This window comes from Pipistrellus hanaki, assembly GCF_964339955.1.
Source record: "Pipistrellus hanaki genome assembly, chromosome: 12".
Lineage (NCBI taxonomy): Eukaryota > Metazoa > Chordata > Mammalia > Chiroptera > Vespertilionidae > Pipistrellus > Pipistrellus hanaki.
The window spans coordinates 283,476-306,281 of NC_140514.1; the positions used below are offsets into that span (position 1 = coordinate 283,476).

Consider the following 22,806-nt stretch of genomic DNA (forward strand, 5'->3'; position numbering starts at 1 on the left):
ATCCGGTTTGACTTGGCTGCAGTGTTTCCCAAAGTGAGGTACGCGTACCCCCAGGGGTACGGGAAGAGTTTGGTGGGGATGTGCATTGCACTGTGCTTAGCTGCGCCTAATTCTACGTTCTCATGAGGACGGGGGACACTCAGCGTTACGAAAATTATAGAAGGGGCACACATATGTCAGAAGTTTGGGAAACACTGGCTTAGAAGATCTGACCTTGCAGCTGATGGACATCGCTGGGCGTGTCCTCCCCACCAGCTCTCACTCGCTCCCACATGTGCCCGTAGGCCCCCCCACCCCTCCCGCACGCACACCTGATGGGCTCCTGGTCCTCCTTGTCCTCCTTGCTCTGCGCTATCCGGATGCCGCTCTTCTTGGCCCGCGGGCACCCTGAAAGGCTGAGGAGAAGCACGGGGTCAGCACCCGCCCGCACCAGCTGGGCTCCGGGACGGGGTCCTCCCTGGCAGCCCCTCTGGCTCTCAGAGCATCCTCCTGCAGGGGCCTGGCCTGGCACACCGACCGCCCAGGTCCGCACCCGGGGCCTGTCTCGCGGGCGGGCGGGCGGGCGGGCGGCGTTCCACCGCGCAGGCTGGCGGTCTGCCTGGATGGCTCACTTCTTGCTGATTTCCACGCTGACGGAAACGGAGAACTTTCCAACCACCAGCGGAGCACCCAACCCCCCGGAGAGCAAACTGAGCATTGATCAACATTTAAAACTCTTGTTTTCTGCTTAAAACGTGGAAATGAAAACCCGCTGCTCACGCCAACCCAGCATGGAGCGTCCCCGCAGCACCAGCAGCTGGAGAGCATCTGCTGTCCGGCGCTGGGCAGCGGCTCCAGGCGGGGGGGGGGGGGGGGCCAGGACGGCCCTTCTCCCGGGTGAGCCTCGCGGACACCCCAGAGCGAGAGGCCGTGTCAGACGAGGTGGAGGAGCGAGGAGGTCCGCCAGGTGTGGGCAGAGACGGCTCGGTGACCTCAGACCTCACTCCCACTTGGGTCTGTGTGTGATGCCTTCTTTAGGGTCCAGCATGAAACCCAGCAGAGCTGCTCTGGCTTGAGGTGGACTTGGTGCCTCCGCACCTCAGCGGCGGTGGGAGCTGTGGGGTCGGGGGGAGGGCGGCCGTGGGCTCCGGAGGAGCTGGCTCTTGGGATAAGGCTGCCCCTCCTGTCCAAACAGCGGGATCTCCTTCGTCAGTGGGTCCAAAGGGACACGAGGAGACCCGGCCGCTCACCCCTCCCTCCTCTGTGGACCCGCCGGGGCCACAGGGGACCCTCAAGCAGTGACGTGAGCAGAATTCACCCGTCCTGTCAGGGCCTCTGTCCCCCGGGAATGCGGCTGTGGCCTTCCTGCCTCCGTTCAGCTGCCCAGAGCCTCTCTCCCACAGCCTGGGTGTCCCGCCCTCGCTGGGCGGCACCTGCCCTGTCCTCCTGGCTGCTGCCCTTCCCTCTGCCGTGTGCTTCGGTGCCTCCCCTCTCCCCACCTTCTCTGGGCGGCAGCCACCGGCTCTGATTCCTCGGGTTACTTGTCCAGGAGACGGAGGGAACCGCACCATGCGCTCACAGGACTCACACGGGTCCACCGCGGCCCTCCATGCGCCTGTACGGGGCTCCAGCACCCGGGCCCTCCCGGTCCTCACAGCGCGTGGAATTCGGGTGCTGCTGCTGCAGCAACTCGCCCGCTTGACGTTTTACATTTAACTGGAGTTTTAAGTCCAGTTTCACTGTGTTTGCTCTAAACCAATGATCTGACTCTGGCTACGCTCTCTGGAGGTAACCCTGAGGCTCCCGTTAAGACGCCTGTAAACCAGCTCGGCCCAGGAGACTCGCCCTGGTGTGGCCCGTGGCGGGGCCCGCGGCTCTGGTGACATCGTGGGCGGCTCTGGCTGCACCGCAGCCCCTGCTCAGCACCCGCAGCAGCTCCCGCAGAGTGCATTCTCCAGCCCACGACGGGGGCAGCGCCTGGCGGGCCCAGGAGCCCAGGGGTGGCAGTGGGACCTGGCGTGGACACAAGCCATGCCAGCCAGCCAGCGGGCATCCCTGGTGGGACACTGGGTGGGTTGGACCTCTGATCCGCCGGGCCAGCTCACGGCTCTGAGAAAGACCTTCCTCCGGAGGGCGGGGCCGCGTGGGAGGCGGACGCGCCTCGGCTTCTGACTCTCCGCTTGGGGGAGGGCCCTCGGGCAGAAGGCTCGCTGCAGACTGCCCGCCTGCTGAGACGTGGCCAGTGGCCGCTGCAGGGCCCCCTGCGGCCGCTGTTCAGTGCGGCCCTGCTGTCCCCCACCGACGGCCTCTGCTCAGAGAGACCTTGTCCCCCGGCGCTGGCTCGTTCTCCCGGACACGGCGAGAGGTTCTCCACGGCCACAGGGCGAGGCCGCCCTGCGCAGACGTCGTACCCACGGCGCTTTCGATCCGCTCCCCGCACAGCCGGGCCTCGCGGACGCTCGCCGGAGGTGGACTGGTGTCAGCTCGCTCAGAATGGCCGCTCGGCGCGCGTGTGGGTGCTGCTTTCTCCGGAGTGACAGCATGTGCCGTGTGCGCTTCGGCATTCTCCTGGGGCCAGCTCACAGGGCTGGTCAGCCTGCGGTCAGCGCTGAGCCCGGCTCACAGGTCTGTGCGGCCTGCGCTCCAATCTGAGCGGTGAGGGTGGCGGAGAGCCTGCGCCGCCACAGGGATTCCTCAGGGGACTGTCCTCCTGGGTCTTCTCTCTCAGCTAAGGACACGCTCCCGCTACCCCTGCCTTTGGAGCTGCGGGTGGAGCCAGCTCAGAGGGAGCCCTGCCCCGGGCGGGGGGAGGGGTCGGGGAGCTGGGTCTGCCCCAGGGGAGGCGCTGAGTGACCTGCAGGCACCGCTGCTCCTGTGGCCTTTTACAGGGCCGGGCCCAGCAGTACCGGCAGGAGGGGGACGCGAAGCGGGGTTTCAGGGGAGCGAGGAGCCCACGTACCTTCGGTGGGAAGCGTAGTTGCCGGTGATGTGCCCGGAGCCGTCGCAGCCAGGCGTGGGGCACCTATGAGCAAACACACACAGGGCGGTTCACCGAGAGGAATGGAATGCTGGACAACGGCTTTCTCACTTCTCCTCACGCTCCTACGTGAGGAGGGCATGCAGCGGGCTCCGGCTGCATGGACCAGGCTCCCCACCACCGCAAAGACCACCCGGGCCGCTCTTCCCCCCAGCCCTGTGCCACCCTCGGGGTCCCGGAGCCCAGCACCTGCCTGGGATTCAGTCCCCGCGGTCTGTCCCCTCCAGGACCCGCCGCCCCGGCCCGGAGCCGCTGCACGCGGGCACCACAGGCCTGGTACCACCTCAGCACACACGTGAGGCCAGGCTCTCCCTCGGACCTGTGCGCCCAGGGGTCCAAACCGCCAGGCCCAGGATGCGACACTCCGTGCTCCAGACTAACGGGTCCACCGGGTGCCCCTGCGGCAGCAGCTGGCCCTGGCCCTGGCCCTGGGGTGAGGCCCATCGGTCAGACCTGGGGCAGGTGTGATTTACCGTACCGTCCTGCTGACTTTCGCTGACTCAGGGAGCGTCCGCCTCACCTGACCGGCCGGGCCAAGGCAGCTAAGGGGCCTAGATCGGCCCCAGCACCTCCTGCCTCTGCCTCACCTCCTAGCCAGCGCCAGCTGTCTTCTCTACAAAGCTGCCTGGCGCTAGCGGGGAGAGCATGGCTGAACGTCCTAGTTATTCTCCTCCCAAGTCCTCCTCAACATGCCCTCTCGGGAACAACCAGACAATCCTGCAGGGACGGCTTCTCTCTAACTGCCTCAGGTGCATCTGTCCCTGCCAGACGTGGAAATTCCAAGGACAAAATCACAAATCTTAAATGCTGAGCAGGTGCAAACTGCTCCTCAGAGCTCAGGCAGTGCTTCCCACTCGGAGCGCCCCCCGGACGCGGGTGCTGAGACCAGTGCAGGGCCTGCTCGCAGCCGGACGCCCTCCCGTCAGACCAGCGTGCGGAGGGGAGTGGAGACGCGTGAGCCCGGACCGCATTCAGCTCTGGGAACGCCACGTTTGCCAGTTGGATGGATCAACCATTTTTGGTTCCTAGAAACTGTCAAATTCTCCTTCAGCCCCAAGAGAGGGGACACAAAGCTAGGTCTGAGGGTGTAGAAATTGGTAGCTGCCATATTGCCCTAGAGCCGTGGTCAGCACACCGCAGCTCGCAAGCCACACGCGGCTCTTTGGCCCCTTGAGGGTGGCTCTTCCACAAAATACCACGGCCTGGGCGAGTCGATGTTGAAGAAGTGGCATTAGAAGTTTAAGTTTAAAAAATTTGGCTCTCCAGAGAAATGCCAATCGTTGTCCGGTTGATATTTGGCTCTGTGGACTCATGAGTTTGCTGACCACAGCCCTAGAGGTTAAAGCTTAAGCTCTTGCTTGTGCTGTCGGAGAATTACAAGCGACCGTGTGGAGGGTGTGGAGAAGTCGCTGGATCCCTAACGCAGGAGCGCGAGGAGCAGTGAGGGTCAGAGCAGAATCAGGGGCGGAAACAGCCGAGGTCTGATTATTGCCTGACTGCTGTTCAGGTGGCAGCTCTTTGGCCTGTCACCAGGCGTCCTGTCAGGGCCCAGTGATGGCTGCCTGAGGGATGGCTGCCTGAGGGATGGCTGCCTGAGGGATGGCTGGAATGACCGGACAGCGTGCTGTGCATGGAGCCTCATGGGGCGGCCAGCCCAGAGCTTCCCCCCCGGGCGGCGGGGGCAGGGGGGATGCAGCACAAGGTAGTCTGACAGGAGCTGGGCCTCAGGGGTTTCCATCTGGAAAACGGACCAGAAGCAGGAACCTTCGTGCTGGCCAGTGACACACACTTGGCCTTGCTTTTTGCTAAAAAAAAAAAAAAAAAAAAAAAAAAAAAAAAAAAATCCTAAACTTTTCCTAATTTGTGAACTTAGTAAAACAATTATTTAAAATTTATTGATTTTAACATGAGTATACATTGTTTCAAATGCCATTTTCTATGGGGACAGGAGGAAGGCGACATTATTCCGTTCAAGTTTAAAGTGAGGCATTACAACCAAAATCATACAAATGAAAACCAGATTTTACTAAGTAAAAAGGATTTTCAAAGTAGTTTCTATGTGATTAAGCCATTTACAAATTCATTGTGTGATTTAAAAAAAAAAAAAAGAGACATTTAAAATGTCCTTTATCACCATAAAAACAAAACACTGATTTGGCTCGTTTTTGGAGCTTTCATTCCTAGAAAGAGGCCTTGCTTTCTGAAAAGATCTGTTTCAGTTAGGCCGCTGGCCTGCCCCCTGCTGGCTGCGGTGGGGTGTGTGTGGAGGGGTGGGGAGAGGACTGCCCATCGGCCAGGACTCCTCCTCACCAGTCTGACCTCAGTGCAGAGCGGGAGGAGCCACAGCACCCAGGACCAGGGTCCCTCCCGCCTCCTCCCCGACACAGCCTCTCCGGTGCTGCTGGGCCCGCCAGGCGGGCCGGAGTGGTTTCCCAGGACGCCTTTTCCTCACAGCCCTGCCTGTCAGCCTGCCTGTTACTGTTCAGGCTGCAGGCCTTTGAAACTCAGAGCTCCCTGTGCTTTCCTCACGAAGAAATCTCAACGTTCAAAATTCTGATTTCTCCTCTCCGCCATTGCTCAGCTAACAAAAGGGGTCTTGGGTTCCAGGTGGGGATGACGGGCTACAAAAGCCAAGGCAAAAATCCCTGTACATCGCCCAGCCCGGCCCACGCCCTGCCAGGGGGGAGCTGTGCGGGACCCCAATCCCGCAGACAAAGCTTGGGTTTGAAATGGCAGAGGAGGCTGCACTGACTGGGTTTCCATGGAAACTTCCGGCACAGGTTCTCCCGGGGAGTGTCGGGGCCCCCGGAAGGGCCCGCCCCTCAGCGCCCCTCGCTGCCAGGCGTTGCCACGACAATGGCACGGAGTCTATTTTAAGCCCCGATGTACGGGGGCGTGCGGAATGAAGCACTCGCTCCCCGTTCCGTCCTCCCACTCCGGGGGTGCCATCGTAAACCACCGAGAGAGCACGTGTCCTCTGTGTTTGTCCCGGCCCACAGGGTGACCTCGCCCGCTGCGTGATGCCCCAGCGGCCCGGGGCCCAGTAAGACAGAAAGAAAGGAGTTCTGGGGACCGTGTTATCATCTGGCCGGAAACGCTAGTCTTTTACAGACGTTTAAGAATGGCGATGGAGAGTCATGGGGGAATATAAAAAAGCTTTAAATGCGTTTAAGTTTTTCAGTGTCTGGGCCACGTCTAAAAAGCAGGTCAGGCCACTCCAGCTTGGAGTTCTCACGTCCTGAGCCAGCCCTTCTGCGGCTGAGGCTGCGGCAGATCCGAGCCGCTGGAGCCCGGCCACGCCCCTCCGAGTGCCTCCTGCTCGGCTTCCTCTACACGCTGGCCACCAGCACACGGGTTCTACTCGGACCCATCGAGGACCGTCACTGACCACCTGACACGGAGGTCACGACGTACACGCCTCACTGTCGGAGAACTCGCTGCCTGTGCCCTGAGCTGCACCGCCACGAAGCCCTGTTCCCCGCGCCGCTGACCAAGGTGGCTCGCCCCCGGTCTGCCCTTCGGCGAGCCTCGTAGCCCACGCTGGTGCCGTTTCTCCATCACAGGCCACAGCCTCGGCACAGGGTGGCCGCAATGCCAGGAAGTCGAATTGCCACCTAATTACCCACGAGAACATCCCGGTGCCTCCTCCAGATGGGGCCAGCCCCCTGCCGCCAAGGTCAATGTGAGGAGGTCAGGAACATGAAGGTGGAGGCAAAGTCTCACACACAGGACGAGAGCACTGCCCTGTGCCTGCGGGGTCCGGGCTGGCCCATTCGCCGCCCGCCCACTGACCAGGCCCCACAGGGACAGCCAGCCGCACACCTGCCCAGCCCGAGCCCAGGGCCGGGACACACGGAGATCAGGCCCTAGGTATCTGGTGACACACGCTCCCCGAGGCATTTCAGAGACCCTTCCACAGTCTTCCTGTTCCTTTCTCCCAGGCCAGTCCAGCGAGGGGACTTACTAAGTAAAACACAAAACACAAAGAAGTACCATTTTTTTCTTACTGCTCTCGTTTCAAGTAAATCATAAAAATGTAAAAGTAAGCCTTATTGATGGTAGCAAAATCCATCGGTGAACTGGAATGATTCAGGCTTCGTATATAAAAGCCACTGCCCAATTTGTTTAGAAGTTCAATGTGAAAGCTTTTTTTTTTTTTTTTTTTTTTTTTTTTTTGCCTAAAGAGACATAACTCTGGAAATGTATTTCTTTATTTTGATATTTTTGTCACACAATTAAGAAGAAAAAAAAATCAAACACAGAGAAATAAAAAAAAAAAAATACAGGGTGTCCCAAAAAACATATACACACTTGAACAGCTGAGAGCTCACTTTTGAAAGTAACATGCATTTTAATTAAAAATGGCCTTCTTTTGGGGACACCCTGCATTTTAAATGGAAAGATAACACAGTGATTTTCACGCTGCACCTCCACAGCGCTCCCCCCCACCCCCCCAACACACACAGAGAAAGCAGGTCACTTCAGAGTGCCCAGTTTCTCACACATTTCCCCCGAAACTCAGGGAAGACGAGACCTGAGAGACACAGACACTTCCTCCTTGGAAGTTCACTTCCCAGCAGGTGTGCTCCGTGTCCCTCCCACGTCCTCCTGCCTGAGCCTCCAGTGGGGCTGCACCTCATGGGCCGTGGTGCCCGCGCCTCTGACAGCCACACGCCAACACGGACAGACCCTGAGCCCGGCGGAGCCAGGGGAGCCTGCTCCTGGACCGCGTAACACGTGGACAAAGCCCGCCTTTCTCTCGGGTTCTAAGTTCTCTCTTTGGAAATGACACTGAGAACAAACACTCCCGGGAAGGACTCAAAGGACCTCCCATAAGCTAGGAGCTCTTGGTGGTCCCGTGGCCTGTGGACGAGTCAGGCTCAGGCTGCGAGAGCGGAGGGGTCGTCTCGGGAGGAACTCAGCTGTGGGTGGAGGGGCCGGCGGGGCGTGGCCGGGCAGCAGGTGCAGAGGGAAACGGGCGGGTCCCAGGGCGCCGGGCGGGCGAACCAGGGCAGCCGCACGCTCTGCCACGGCCCTGGAGGGTGAGCAGGGCGTTGCGGGGGGTGCGGATTTTGAGGTGGAGGCTCGGGTCAGCATCGGCTCAGCTCTCCCAGGTCCCAGGTGCAGCCCCTCCGCCCGCCCCCAGCTGGGCCCCAGGTGCCCTGGAGGGGGTGCTGCCCTGGGGTGCCAGGCTGGGCACAGGGCTTCTGGGCTCTGGCCTCCAAGGGGGCCCACGCGGAGCCTGGGCTGCTCTGCCCGTGCGGCTGGGACCCGGGTGGGCTGGCTGTCTGGGGGGTGCTGTTCATGCTCATGCAGCCCCGTTTCTCCGCCTCCACGCGCCTGTGTGGGCCCGCAGCCTGGCTGCCGGGGGTGGGGGTGGGCGGGAGCCTAACTCGGGCCCTGAACGGCGTCCGGAGCGGGGCCACACGTACCTAGCGCATGCTGCCGTCCCGCATTTGCGGGGTGTCCGGGGAAACTGCTGCGGAGCACATGCAGTCCAGCAGCGGGGGCGCTAACAACCCGGGAGCCGCAGGCCATTGGAAGTGACTCGAGGACCCATGCAAGAAAAAATACAGAAGGTGACTGTGCAGCGCTCGGCAACAACACCACCCTGCCTCCTGTCCCGGGGACACTCACCGGGGCCTGCGGGCGCCCACCGTCCTCAGGTTCGGCATGCGAGACCCACCCGCTGGGGCTCTGGGACGCTGGGGCAGGTGGGCGGGGGAGGTACTCACCTGGGGCTGAGTGAGCTGAGCTCTGGGCAGTGGGTGACATTGTATGTGAGACACGGGGTCAGACTCGTGGGGGCTGTGGCAAGGCCAGCAGCCCAGCTGGCGGGGGGGGGGGGGGGAAGGGAGGAGGAAGGGGGAGCATACAGGGAAGGGATGGGGCAGGGGCAGAAGGGCTGGCTGGACAATGCCAGTTTTCTCAACACCAGGAACCCATTACACTGCACTGGGGGCCGAGCCGGGCGGTCCACCCACCCCACGGCCCCTCTGCGGCCACGGGCCCTGCTCACAGGCAGCTGTGCAAGGCCGAGCTCTGAAGGGCAGTCGGGAAGGGGTGGCAGGGGTGGGGGGACGCCCAGTCCACCCGGTAAGCTCTGCTCTGACGGCTGCGGACACCGCCGGTCCCAGTGACCTGCCCCGTGTCTCAGGGCTGTGAGGGTGAGGCTCTGAGAGCCATGGCCTCAGTGCCAGGGTCTCATCTCTGTCCACAGACGGCTTTAGAGCAGGACTGAGTTAATGGAGATGAGGATATGGGCCTGGGAGGCAGCGAGCAGCAGGGGAGGCCGGGCCGGGCCAGGAGAGAGGGGCCCAGGGCCCGGAGCTCATCCGCTGAGCTTGTTCCTATTGCCAGTGCTTTTTTTTTCTCTTTCCTGTTTGTGGGTCTGTCACTTTGTGAAGCTCTAGTCTGTCTCACAGAGAAAGTATTTCTAATACATATTTATTGATTTCAGAGAGGAAGGGAGAGATAGAAACATCAATGAGGAGAGAGAATCACTGATCAGCTGCCTCCTGCATGCCCCTCACTGGGGATCGAGCCCACAACCTGATGGGAATCGAACTGTGACCTTCTGGTTCATAGGTCAACGCTCAACCCTGAGCCAGGCCAGATGGGCGAGAAAGTATTTTAAAATTCTCATCTGAACAATAAATATTTATTAAATTAAAAAAAAATTCTCATCAGGAGAAATTACAAGACTGCACGCCTCATCGCAGCCCTCCGATTTCTCACGCTTTGGCCACACTGCATCTTCTCTCTTCCTGTGCCCCCGAGTCTGTCTCTTGTCCTAGCCTCTCCTTCCCAAGTACCTGGTTTTAAAAAATATTATTTTTTTTCAGTTTGTTTTCTTCTCTGTCAACCTTTCACTGCACCATTATCTCGGCAGCCAGGCCGGGGAACCACCCGCATGTCCGGGCGCTGGCTGCGTACAGGAGACGTGGCACGGGCACACGTGGGCTGCTCCTCGCCGTCCACTGGCCACCGCGCGGATGGCGACAAGGAGCATGTGCTCCGTGAGGAAGCCAGAGGGAAGGACAAGAGCCCCAGATCTCCCTCACCGTGGGATTCACACAGAAGGCACAGATGAACAAACCAGACAGCAAACGGGGGACGCGCAGACTCGGAGAAGGTGGTGGCTGCCGGGGGCGGGGGGGAGGAGGGAGGTTTGGGGGGTGGGGAGGGGGAGGGGGCAGGAAGAAGCGGGTAAAAGGTGGCACACAGGAGGCCAGCCTGTGGGCGGGCACAGCAGCACGCACGATGCACCACAGAAACGCACGCAGAGCCTCTGTGACCTGTGAACCAGCGTCACCCACACACTGAACAGAAAACGTCCAGAAGCAAAAGCAGCGAGAGGCCTTCCAGCGTAGCCTCCTCCCGCCCACAGTCCGAGTCCCCGTTTTACATCTGGTTTTCCTGGCCCGAACGCGCAGTGGACGATCACAGACCGCTCTGCCAGGGTGTAGAACGGCCGTGCTGCCAGGAGGGGGCAGCCCAGAGGGGAGGGGACACCCAGAGGGGAGGGGCAGCCCAGAGGGGAGGGGCAGCCCAGAGGGGAGGGGACACCCAGAGGGGAGGGGCAGCCCAGAGGGGAGGGGACACCCAGAGGGAAGGGGACACCCAGAGGGGAGGGGACACCCGGGGGGCGGGCAGCCCAGCAGGGAGGGGGCAGCCCAGGGGGGGGCAGCCCAGAGGGGAGGGGCAGCCCAGAGGGGAGGGGGCAGCCCAGAGGGGAGGGGCAGCCCAGAGGGGAGGGGACACCCAGAGGGGAAGGGAGGGGACAGGCAGAGGGGAGGGGGCAGCCCAGAGGTGAGAGGAGGCTGTGCTCACGGGAGCAGCGTCTCCGGGAATGGCTCCTGGAGGAGGAGGAGAAACCTCCGAGCTGGAATGTGTGCCCAGGGGCTGGCGGGAAGGTCTGTTCTCAGTCTCCTCAGCAATGGGTGGGGGGAGGGGGCCATGGCTGGCCGGAGGCAGGGCAGAGCCACCCGTGGGAGGAGGGGCACCGGGCACCCCCGCAGCCCACAGGCAGCCTGCTATGGGGAGGGCGGCCGAGGGAGGGAGTTGTCATGACAACCTGTACGCAGGGAAAAGGGAAACCTGGTCTGGGCATTGGGGGGTGGGGCTCAGCACACCAGCCTCTCACCCAATGCCAGCACAGCCAGAACCAGGATGTGGCACGGGGCCCGCAGCCTCGTGGGCCAGGCTCAGTCCCTGCACCCAGGACCCCCGGGGCCACCCGGAGAGTCTAAGTCACGGACACACCGTGTGGCCATCGTTTCTGTGTCCGTGTCCCAAACACGGATCCGCCTCAGGTGCCGCGTAACCTCCTCTCCCTGGGCCGGCGACAGGGGGCGAGCCTCGTGGCCTGTGTGGCCCCTTCAGGACGGCTCTGCCTTGTCCCCGAGCAGAGGGCCTGGGAGGAGGGCGGTGACTGGTGTCCTGATGCCCATCAGCAGCCTCTCCCTGCTGAGCGTGTCAGCTCGGCACCCTCCAGGTCACGGCACATGGCCACGGGCCTCACAGCCACAGACGAGGTCACGGCTCACCACTCTGCACACGTGAGGGACAAGGACGGAGGCGAGCGCTGGGCCGGCTTCTCCGAGACCCTGGTCAGCTGGAGGGGGCCCTGCCCGTCCCTGCGCCGGGCCTGGCGGGGACGCTGACTCCGCAAGCTCCTCTTGCCCTAAGACGTGGGCCACTTGTGAGTCAGGGAGCCAGGCCTCTGTCACGGCCCCTCTTCGCTGCCTGGGCCGAGCCACAGGGGGAGCAGGTGAGGCAGAGCGCTGTGCGGGGAGTTGGGAAGAGGCATCTCACGTGGTGCTATGCGGTGGACGCGTTTTGTTCACGGGGTTGATCCAAACCCACGGCCATCGGAGACAGGAACCGACTGTCCTCCCCGTCCCGGCGCCTGGGGAGAAGTCTCGTCTGCACGAAGTGGCCACGGGGTCCGAGGGACCCACGCAGGTGTCGCACGGTCCGTCCCCTCGGGAAGCCCGCTCTGTGGCCAGCCCGGTGCTCCCAGGCCCCTGCTGGCCCGCCTGCCCACCCGCCCGCCGCCCAGCTATCTGTGGAGTCAGGATTTCCATGCATCACAGTCTCCCCATGCGGACCAGCGAAGGGGCAGTAAGCAGGCCCGGATGGAGCCACAGATGAGCGCCGAGCACAGGGCGCTCTCCCGTGAACGCACAGCCTTGATTTCGGGGTCGGCCAGACACTCTACGAAGTGTGTAATCGGCCTCACCGAAGGCCAGTTGGGATGAGCCGGAAAGAAATGCTGTGTCTACATGGATCTCCTTGTCTCAGGCAACTTCCTGAAGCTCAGGGACTGACTAGAGCCAGGTGAGGCGGACCCCAGACACGCCGGTCAGGGGTCGCTGAGAACAGGTGGAGGGCGCATGGGGGCCAGGAGAGCTGCCTGGAAGCGTAAAAGGGGAAGGAGGGGGGCTCCCCAACACTGTGCCGCCGCGACTACAACGACAGGGAATCGAGAAGGACTCCCTCCACTGCGCCCCTCAGGCCCCGGCAGCAGAGCCCGCGGGGCATGGCAGTCGTGTGACGGAGGAAGGAAGGGCGGACAGAGGTGAGGATGCCATGCTGCCGACTGCATCAGGATTGGGAGCTGGATCTGTGAGCGGCCTGGGCTGGGTGAGCCTGACGGGTGACGTGTTTCTATTTGAAGACTTTAAACCTGACCTGCCAATGGACACGGGGATGCTGGGACTGCGCCCTGTCGGACAGACGCGAGGACACAGCGGAGGGGAGCGGAGCCGCCTCCCGGGGCACTACGGCCTTGCAGGCTGGCGCTCCCACAGCCCAGACGTCTGGCTTCCTCAGCGTGGCTGCGCTGGCTCAGATCCCAGGCACCGAGGTCTCTCTTCCTGGCCTCCCCGCCGCCCAGCCCCAGCCTGGCCTCCGCAGAAGCCCGCGCTCAGCCCCGCAGCCAGCCCCGCTCTTCATTAAGGAAGGCTCCCATCACCTCTTCAGTGACCTGCGTGGGGTCACTCAGATTCCGCAGCCGCTACTCAGCACTCCGTTATAATCTTTATAACCAACAGTCAGGTGGGGCCACTGTGGGGACTGGAGCTGGAGAGGCTGAGCAGGTGGCAGGTGCCCCGGAGGGTAGGCCCGGCAGGGTGGGGGCGGGGCCTGGACGGAGGCCGGGCTCCTGGCTCGGAGAGAGGGGCCACAGTGCCCGGCGCACCAGGAAGGGGCCTTTCTCACATCACGTTTCTAAAACGCGGGGATTTTTAAACACGTTTAGGTCCTTGAGGAGTCCTAACATTAAAGCAATCGAAACATTCTGACCAGATCTGAAAACTAATTCTCCAAGCAAACCAATAACAGACACATCTCATACCGGCAATGAGATAACAGGCAAACCTTTAAGTTATTCCTACTTAGCTCACAACCTGGCTGTGGGCTCTCCTGGAGAAGAGCCAGGGACTGGTGTTTTTTTAAGGAAAAACCCGTGACCTCGTGTGAAAGGAAGAGGAAGCAGAAGACGCCCCCATGCCCGGAGGGATATTCTGACACGAGCTGCAAACCAGCCACCAGGCTCCCTCAGAGGCCGGGACGCCTCAGCACGACCGAGGGCTCGGTGAACCCCCGAAGGGCAGTCCTGCCCCCCGTGGGCCAGGCACCGTGGGCCAGACATTGAGAGGGGACGCGCACGGCTCCAGCGGGTCCTGGGGGAGCGCGGGCCCCACCCGAGGGAGCCCGGCTGAGTCAGGAACCACGCTGGGAGCACCCCACAGTTAATTGAAAACAAACAGGAATAGAGTCCAACAGAGAAACCCAGACTCCCTTGGCAGTCAACAAGCTCTGAAGAGCGTGTGCTCAGAGGTCTGCAGTGTATGGCCCGGAGCTCGCCGGTCTAGACCTAGGGTGGGACCGTCCGGCCTGTGGGCCGCAGAAGGCCCTGGAAATCGTTTAGTCAGGCCCTGCCAAGGCATTAGGGTTCACTAAATGTTTGACCAGACACAGCAGGCTGATTCTGAAGCTGACTTTGCACAGCCATGAACGGTTATAAATATCCAGCGGCCCCGGGTCAGAGGGCTGTCCCAGGCCCGGGGGTCAGGACAGGTGGCAGGGGAGTGAGTGCTCGCAGCTGCTGGCTGGCTGTAGGGACGAAGAGCAGCAGGACGCCTCCAGCAGGACAGGAGGGGACGGGGGAGAGGGCGGGGCCGGACGGGCCTGCCGTGTGCACCATTTTCTCTACGCTGGGAAGACCACCTTCCCGGGACGAGCGTTAAGTGTGGGGAGACCAGGGACCCCTTCGCACAAGCCTCAGGCTCCCTCCCAGCGAGGTGGACTGTGAGCCTGGCTCGGATTGTCGGGTTCTGCAGGCTGCTGGTGACAGGGCCGGGCCTGGCTGCCCCGGCCGTGAAGTGAGTGGCAGCTGTGAGTCTGGCTGGGCTCAGGGACAGCTCAGGGCAGCCGGCTTTCTCCTCGGTCAGTGACGCTGCCGTCTCCGCATTCCCTCAGCACCGGAGGGTCCTGGCTCAGCACGTCACCTCCTTCAGAACTCACGGCTCCTCATCAGGCCGTGCTGTGCAAACAATGCGCTCCAGTCGCTCCCGTTCCCAGTTCCCAGCTGCAATGCACCCAGGGTGCTGCGGGAGGGCCCAGGCACGTCTCAGGCCGCACAGGGGAGCAACAGCATGTGACACGGACTGGCCGCTGCAGGGAGGGCAGGCTGCCAGGGACCGCGGGGGAGATGCATGTCCAGTGGAGGGACGAGGCGTGGCAAGTGCGGGCCATCCTGTGCTGGCTCGGGGGAGCAGTGCCTCCAGGAGCTGTGGGAGGGCTGAGTGGCAGCACGTCCCTTCTGTGCTGAGACACCAAACCCTCCTGTGGTGACTTAAGAACTGAGTGTGCACATTAAGACGCCTGCATCTTCAAGCTTCAAGGCCGGACGGTCTGCACGCCTGTAAGCGTGACGCTCCCCTCCTGTGGCAGGTGAGACCCGGCCCTCCTCATTGTCTGGTCTCCGCGTCCTCCCACAGTGCTGGCATGTCCTCGCAGCCCCCGGGGGCAGGGCCCCTGTTTCAGGTTCCAGAACCTTCCTCCCCCACCCCCATCTGTCAGGTCCCTGCTCCAGGTGTGAAGCCCAAGACAGCGGCCCCACGGGGCTTCCATGCAAATCACAAGGAACATGTAAGACCTTGGCTGCAGGACGCCCTGACCACTGGTCCCCTACAGAGGCCGCACGCATGACGACCATGCCATCCCCTCCTTGGGGCACGGGCGCCATACCTCCGCCAGCGCCCAGGGAGGCCCGGCAGGGGCAGGGGTGCCGCCCACACACCGAGGCTGGGCTGCTCTGCGGGATGGAGGCCCCTCGTGCCAATGGCCTGCCTCAGGCTCTCCCATGACTCTGACCCGCACCCACCGTCTCCAGTGAGAGGGCAGAGCAGCGTTCCTTTCCCACTTGCTCAGCTTTCAGCTTTCCTGGTTTCCTTCTAAAACCCACGGGAAATGTTCTGGCCCCCGAGCACGCTCCTCCCCAGTAAGAGGTGTGGCTGCCCTGCACTGCTGACCTGCACAGACCACAGTGCGCAGCCCCGGCCACCGGGTGGCGCGTCTCCCGTGCACCACAGGCTATGGTTTGGCTCCTGGCCGGGCACAAACCTGAGGTTGTGGGTTTAATCCCTGGTGGGGTGTGTAGGGAGGGCAACCAATGAATATTTCTCTCCCACACCCATGCTTTCTCTCTTCCTCTCTCACTAAAACAAATAAAAACACATCCTTAGGCGAGGATTTAAGAAAATGTGTAATAAAGTCTGATCAGTCCTTGGCTACGAGAAACAAAACCAAGGACGGGAGCCCAGTGGGTGAGAGTCGCCATTCCACCTCGGTGCTGGGCTCAGGTGACCGGGACCCGGTTAAAACAGCGTGGAGCCCCTGTGGCGGGGCAGGGCGGGGCGGGGCGGGACGGGAGGGACACAGGAGCCAGCCTCCCAACGCACAGCCCCCACCCAGGGTCCTGAGCGCCAGGGGGACCCTTCTTGACCAAATGTGAATCCTGCGCAGCCTGAAAGCCACAGATTGGATTCTTCTAAAATAACCCGCGGCGTTCCGCTAACGGATCTTGCTGTTTCCACGCCCCATGCTTGCTACCACGGCATTAAATGAAACAGGGACATATGTCCGTGTCGATAGGAAAGGACTCTCTATCAGTGGTTCAGTGATGTGACAGAAGCATTGAAGACCAGATGCTAAAAACCCATCCACTTTCCAGCTGTAGAAATAATATTCCTGAATGGGGATCAGACTGTGGCAAATGCAATAGGAGTGAGGTCTGAGGCTCCAGGTGGGACGATACAGGTGCTGACTCGATATATAAGCCTGTGAAATGTGAACTGATAAAACAAAGTATAATTGGAAATTCAGTTCCTCAGCCACAGGGGCCCCACCCAGGAGCTCAGGAGCCACATGGCTTGCGGGGGGCAGGGGTATGTGTGCGCAGGTGTGAGGTGGGCCTCCCCCAGGTGGCCCCAGGGAGTTCTGTGGGGCAGCGCAGACCCATCCCAACGCCAGTTACACTGGGTTCCGATTCGCAGGAAGCACCTGCACTGAACGTGTTCTTAGAAACGTCAGGGATGCGTGGGCCCACCACCTGCTCACACGCGCACAGTGCTCTCCTCTTGTGACGGTTGGCAGTCTCAGCCCTGATCGTGACAGGGAAGCAGCCAGCCCTCGGGGCCCTGGACTCTGGGTGTGGATGGCTGAGCAGAGGTCACTGTGCCAGACAAAGACCCTTTCTGCAGCAAACCTGCCACGAAGCAGCACCAACGGGACACGACTTGCGGCCACGCTGGAATCAATGTTCCCAGCCTCCCACTGCCTTCCTGCCCAGCCCCCAGGCCCTCACGCCCTCACACAGCCCTTCAGTCCTTGCGTTTTCCCATCAGGGAAGAAACCCGGAGAGAATGGTTCTCACCCTGAAGCTGCCAGGAAAAATGCCTCCAAGCTCCCTGTCAGTCATTTCCCAAAGGGAACATCTACTTCAGGGGTCCTCAAACTTTTTAAAGTGGGGGCCAGATCACGGTCCCTCAGAGAGCTGGAGGGCCGGACTATATGAACTACTAATTCCTACTGTAACACCTCGGCTGCGCTCACTGCCCAAAAAACCTGGCGGGCCGGATCAGACTCCTCTGCGGGCCGCATGTGGCCCGCGGGCCATAGTTTGAAGACCCCTGGTCTACTTTGTTCCCAATTCCACTCACTCTGCTCCAGGGAGCTGTAAACTGGTGACGTGTTTACTGGAATGAAACCTCCGATTTACAAGCCAAGGCCCACGTTACTAGTGCAGCGGCTCCACCCAGAGCCGTCTCCGTCCAGCAGGGCTGTGAGAGGAGGGCGCCAGGTCCACCCAGGCCACAGGCTCCGCCCAGTAAAGGTGGGGACTCCCACTTGACAGCTAGAAGGAGGAGGACCAGGCATTCCCAGGCTAGCCATCCGGTGCAGAACAGAATGATTTTTCTAACAGAAGCGAGGGGTCCATGGGGGGCTGTATAAATGGAAGAGCAAGTGCCCCACTCAGTGTGAAGGCCGGACCGACAACAAAAGGCACGTCTGCTAGAGAAATGGGACTCAAGTCGGGCAGTTGTCATTCGCAGGGTTCTGTGGATTCACCACTGTCAACCGTGAAGCAAGGCGACAGGAGGGGGTGTGTCTAAGGATCAGCGCACCGCTACAGCGGCGGCTCCTGCGCCGGAGCAACAGGAGCCGAGAGGACGAAGCCACGAGGTCCCTGCCGGCCATCGTCCTCAGCCCGTGCTGCACATGCAGCAGAGAAACAAGCCTGGGAAACCCCCAGGCAAGCAGCCTTTAGAGGAAAGCAGAACCTTGGCCTACGTCCACAATTCTAATTTTTAAAGTTTGCTTTAAAACAGATGTCACCAGGTTTGTGGAAAGGTGTGCGGTACACGGGGCTGACCTTCCTCTGTGTCGAAGCTAAAGACACTGAGGACAGGTGCCCAGGAGGCACAGGACACGGGAGAGAGCTTTCTAAAGGGCAGAGCACCAACAGCCCACCACCGAGGAGGTGACCAACAGCCCCACACGAGGAGGTGACCAACAGCAGCGACCGAAACGACCTTCCGGCCGGCAGCCGCCCCAGAGCGGCCTCGGGGCACTGCACCCTCAGACCAGAGCCAGGAGCCCGTGTGAGAGCTGGTGGAATCAGTCTGATTCGGCTCAAGCTGATCACGGAGGGAAAGGTGGCTGAGACCCTGCGTCTCGCCCACACCTGCAGGTGCTGGTGCATCTGGAAGGAAGAGGGGAACTGGCTGGAGGGCACATTTTTTAAGAAAGAGGCTGACAGTGATGTCATGTGATCTGCACGTTTTCCTGTCAGGACTCTTAGGTGATCTGAGCGGGTGAAGTTCTAAGAGAAGAAAATTCCTTCAGATCAGAGCTCACGTTAAGCACATTTTTATCACCCCCTACTTGGAACAGTTTTATTTTTGGGGGGTCTGGGGTCTGGTGAACTGCAGGGTCGGACATCACAGCTGGGAGGCGGTGTGAGGAACACACATCAGCACCCCCAGTGTGTGGGGGGCTGGTCTCCAGCCTCGGGGATTCCTGGCCTGCATGACCCTCGCCTGCTCCTGCTTCCCTGGGCTGTGCCTCCTCCCTGAGCCACTGGCCTGGGCTTCCCCTGGGGGACAGACCAGGGCAGGAGGGCAGTGGCTCCCGACGCCAGGGGCCCTCACGGCGCGTCACATTCTGATGTGCACGGTCCACGTGTCGTACATAATCAGACATGCCACCCCCGACTTCTTTCCCAGAATTCCACACGTACGGCTTCGGGTAAGCACTGAGCTAGGCGTCTTCTTGGGGTGTGTAAGGGGTTTGAGGACCCAGGACCCAAAGTTTATCTGGCAGAAGTTGTCGGTCCGTGATGCAGTCCTGTTAGTGCCAAGTAGCTTAAAGCCAGTGCTGGAAGTGACAAGAGGAACATCTCTAGGAACTCCCATCTCAGCAGGCGCACATGGGGATGTTCTCTGGGGGAAGCTGGGCCCCACTTTCTCAGACGAGACGCGGGAGCCGCTGCACCACAGGCCGCGCGGCCACGCTCTCCACCAGGGAAACAGCTCTGAGAACGTATGGAGAAGACGCTCTGACCAGAGCCAGGCCTGACCTCTCTAAGGGGCTGCGTGACCTCCGGGACGGACAGCAGCCTGTGACGCAGGTAAGCGCAGTGGACAGGAGACTCACAGTGCACAGGGGAAAGGAAACCACGACCCTCCGGGCAGCTGGCAGAGACAAGAGAGACCTGCTGACTTCGGCATTAGGCTTTATTGTGCACATTTGACCGGAGGCCCACGATAAACAGAAAGAGGCACTCACAGGAGAGGGACTGGTTACAACGACCAGAAGTGAGTGTGGCTTTCAGATCAGCCGGATGAGGAGGCAGCCCTTCCTGATGGCGGGCCCTCGGGGAAGAAGCGGACGAGGGAAGGGCAGCTGCCTCCCTCCGAAGATGCTGATGGCGAGGACGCCATCTTGCAAGATGAAACAGGAGGAGGCAGGCGGCCTGGAGCTTCAGATCCGCAGAAACTTCTAAGCCCACAGTCAAGGGATGCCAACCAATGCTGACAGACCTGCAGAAAGCTACTCTGGCCTCCAGGGTCGAGAGGCACCCAGACTAGATGCCACATTAGGTGTGAGCCGTGGAAAGCCACCTTCCCCGGGCACAGCGGCTCGTGGGGCAGGAGCCAGGCCAGACTTCTGCCCAGAGTCCTCATCCCAGGGCCAAAGGGAAGTGCCTTCTGAGGCGCTGGTGGAGGTCCGGGGGCAGGGACCACGTCCTGGCCGGGAGAGAAGCACGGCTGCAAGCTCTGAAAAGAGATGCCAGGACCCAGCGGGCGGAGCTGTTCTTGCTAATCCTGTCCACTGGGAGGCTGAGCGCTATCTGTCCGCGAGGCACCGGAGGATGCTATGGCTTTATGGCCGCTGGGAAGAGGGCGCCCTCTGCTGTTTACACACCATGAAGAAGACTCCACGGGCTGGTGGCGGGAGGGCTAGTTCAGGAGGTCACTGAACATGAGCAGGTGGTCTACGGCTCTAGGGCCCGGGACAGGGGTCCTGTAAGAAAGGACAGAGTGAACCGAGCCCGCACCCGACAGCCTGGTCGGCGCAGCGGCACAGGCGTGGGCTCGGGTCTTGGGGAGGAATCACGCAGGGTCTGCACGCAGCACTGTCTCTGACGGGTCACAGTGCCATTTCCTAGCGAGGAGCAGCCAAGCACCGCGGCCGGATGGCCACATGGCCCTTTCCTCGTCGTTTTCCTCACGCTCACCCCGTTCTCTCAGTCGGAGCCCCGTCGCGGGGTGCCCTGCCTGGACCCCGCACCCACCTCTTCCACAGCCTGCCAGGCACTAGACACGGCTCATCACGTGTGTGCACTGAAGGAGGCATAAGGGCCAGAGACCAGATTTACGTTTAAAATATAGAAAAATTACAGACACAGAGGAGCAGGAGACACAGCAGCTAGAGGGATGCGTGTGTGAAGGCCTGAGCACACAGACCAGTGAGCCGTGCGCTACTGCTGTCCTGAGTGTCGGGAGCCCTGGTCACTGGCGACCTGAGGGGTCAGCTGCCCCTGCAGCTTCCTGTCGCCGTGACAGGAACGACCGAGTGCTCGGTAATCATATTAACTACCGACTCTCAACACATCCGTTTTTGACTTTTAAGTTATGATCTTTTCTTAAAAGCCTGACAAACTACAGAACCTCCCTTCCCTGTGCACACACCCCGGAGAAAGCACTGTGCTTGGGGAATGTCAAGACAGAAAGGACCTGCTGGGAAGGAACTGGAGGCACACGAGAGGGGGAGGCAGGGGGAGCTGTCGGGAAGGGGCTACCATCCCGAGGACCCAGGCGTGCGCGGCTGTGCACGTGGCTTCCAAAGACATTTTCTTTTCAGACGACACCTCCTTCCTGCTCCCGCTCAGGGAGCAGGCTGTGAAAGGAGGACGATGCCCGTCAGTCTTACTTGAGTTCCTGCGAGCTGGTGGCCAGCATGCTCCGGATGCTCTTGTCAGCCAGCGGGCAGCCCGACAGACTGTAAGACAGGCCAGAGAGTCTGTGAGTAGCCTCCACCAGCTGGCGCTCCGAACAAACACACACAAAATTGAAATTAAAGTTTAATGCAGAAAAGTGATGGGGCAAGTGCTGTATGTTGACTTTTTATAATTAACTCGGCATGTGAATTTAAGAACACAGGTCTGTTAAATCACTTCTAAAAAGATAACGTAAAGCATCTCCCAATTTAGGAAGCTCATTTCCCAACGAAGCACATTGCACACCCCCTCGGCACTCCGTGCCGGTCCACATAGAACACGGGGCACACAGGCGCCGTGGAGCTTGGACAGCATTGTTGAGGTAAGCTGAAAACAATAAATCGAGAAGACAGAATCCACCATGAGGAAAATGAAGGCACACCTTCTATGTGAGGCGTAATTACCAGTCACATGACCACTCCCATCACACCTGGGTGTTGGACATCTGCCACCAAACAAAAACAAAAACAGCCAAAAGAGTAAGTATGTTTGAAAAGCTTGTAAAAAGTTTCATTGTTTCCAGTTTAGCTGCAATGTGTGCAGGGGGTCAGCGCCCGGAGAAGCTGCGGATGCGCGGTTGGATGAGGATGGCGGCTCCGGCCCCAGAGCGTGGGGACACACGAGAGGCCACGTGGCAGTCGCCCTGCTGCCTGGCAGCGGGGACCTCGACACGCTGCGGATGTCGCATGCTCACGGCAAGGCACACACAGGCCGGCTCACAGCAGCCGGAGGGGCGGGGAGGGGGCCGCGCCAGGCTTACGTTATCAGGTCCTTCTTGCCCTCCTTGCACGGTGGGTACTTGGGCTTGGGGCTCGGGATGGTCACCTCCCCCGGGTACCTTCTGTCCTCCAGAGCGTCCTGGAAGGGGTCCAGGTCCTCCGGCTGCAGGTGAAACACAGCGTCAGCCACCCCGAGGGTGCCTCAGTGCACAGAGGCCCCTCCCCTGGGCGCTGCCTCTCATTTCCCCTCCCGACTTGGCCTTTACAATCGCCATGCCTCCTTCCCCTCTGAACGTGCAAATGGAAGTTTGTTCAGTCTCCCTTTGGTGCTGGCCCCTAGTATCTCCTCTGCTCTAGATGTCAGGAATTCTGGGGCTCGTCACTGGCAGGGCCTTATGCACAAGAGGGACAGGAGTGGTCTGGCCCAGGGACACCCTCACCCAGCGTCCCACTGACACGAGGGAGGGAGCGGGTGCCTGCTCCTCAGGCCGCTCCATCCCATTGCTGCCTGCACGCTTTGCTTCGGGCGGTTTCAGTAACCACTGCCCCCTCCCTCTCCCTGGGCCTCAGCCTGGCGGCAAGGGAACCCACTTCAGAGGTGGCAGCTTTAAATCCTTCTCAGCATTTTCTCTTTTATAGGAAGTGAGTCCAAGTGTCATGACCAAGACACCCCTATAGGTGGCACAGCTAAGCAGACATCTCCTGAACAGGAGGCGCTTTCCCTTCAGGCCCGGTAGTGTGCACCATGCAACACTCCTGCCCACTCAGGGCGCTTCATGTTAGTGAGGCTACGTCTGGAGCTCCCACTGCCACACCTCTGCGGCCCTAATGGCCTAATGCTGAGGGGAGGACAGCTCTGGGATTCAGCTCCCCCTCTGCCCGGTCACGGCGCTCAGTCATCGAAGAGTAAGAACAAGAGGCTTTGAGGGGAAGGCCTATAGGAAGACATCTTTCCCTCAATAGCCAATGTTTCCTTTTTCTCCACCTCCTGTTTCTAG

At 60.7% G+C, this 22,806-nt stretch overlaps 1 protein-coding gene across 13 annotated transcripts in view; it reads right to left on the bottom strand.

The window, feature by feature from the left end:
* The window catches only part of MYT1L (myelin transcription factor 1 like), a 268,531-nt gene that overhangs the window by 15,417 nt on the left and 230,308 nt on the right, over nt 1-22,806 (bottom strand). For 11 of the 13 annotated variants that reach the window (XM_084900059.1, XM_084900067.1, XM_084900066.1 and 8 more), the window contains 4 exons: nt 21,850-21,971; nt 21,023-21,091; nt 2,939-3,001; nt 312-395 (listed from right to left, as the gene is read on the bottom strand). In XM_084900059.1, coding sequence (XP_084756185.1) covers nt 312-395; nt 2,939-3,001; nt 21,023-21,091; nt 21,850-21,971 — 338 coding nt within the window. Of the gene's footprint in view, nt 1-311; nt 396-2,938; nt 3,002-18,206; nt 20,114-21,022; nt 21,092-21,849; nt 21,972-22,806 lie in introns of those variants that run through there. The other 2 variants (XR_014796441.1, XM_084900060.1) reach the window with 2 other exon arrangements.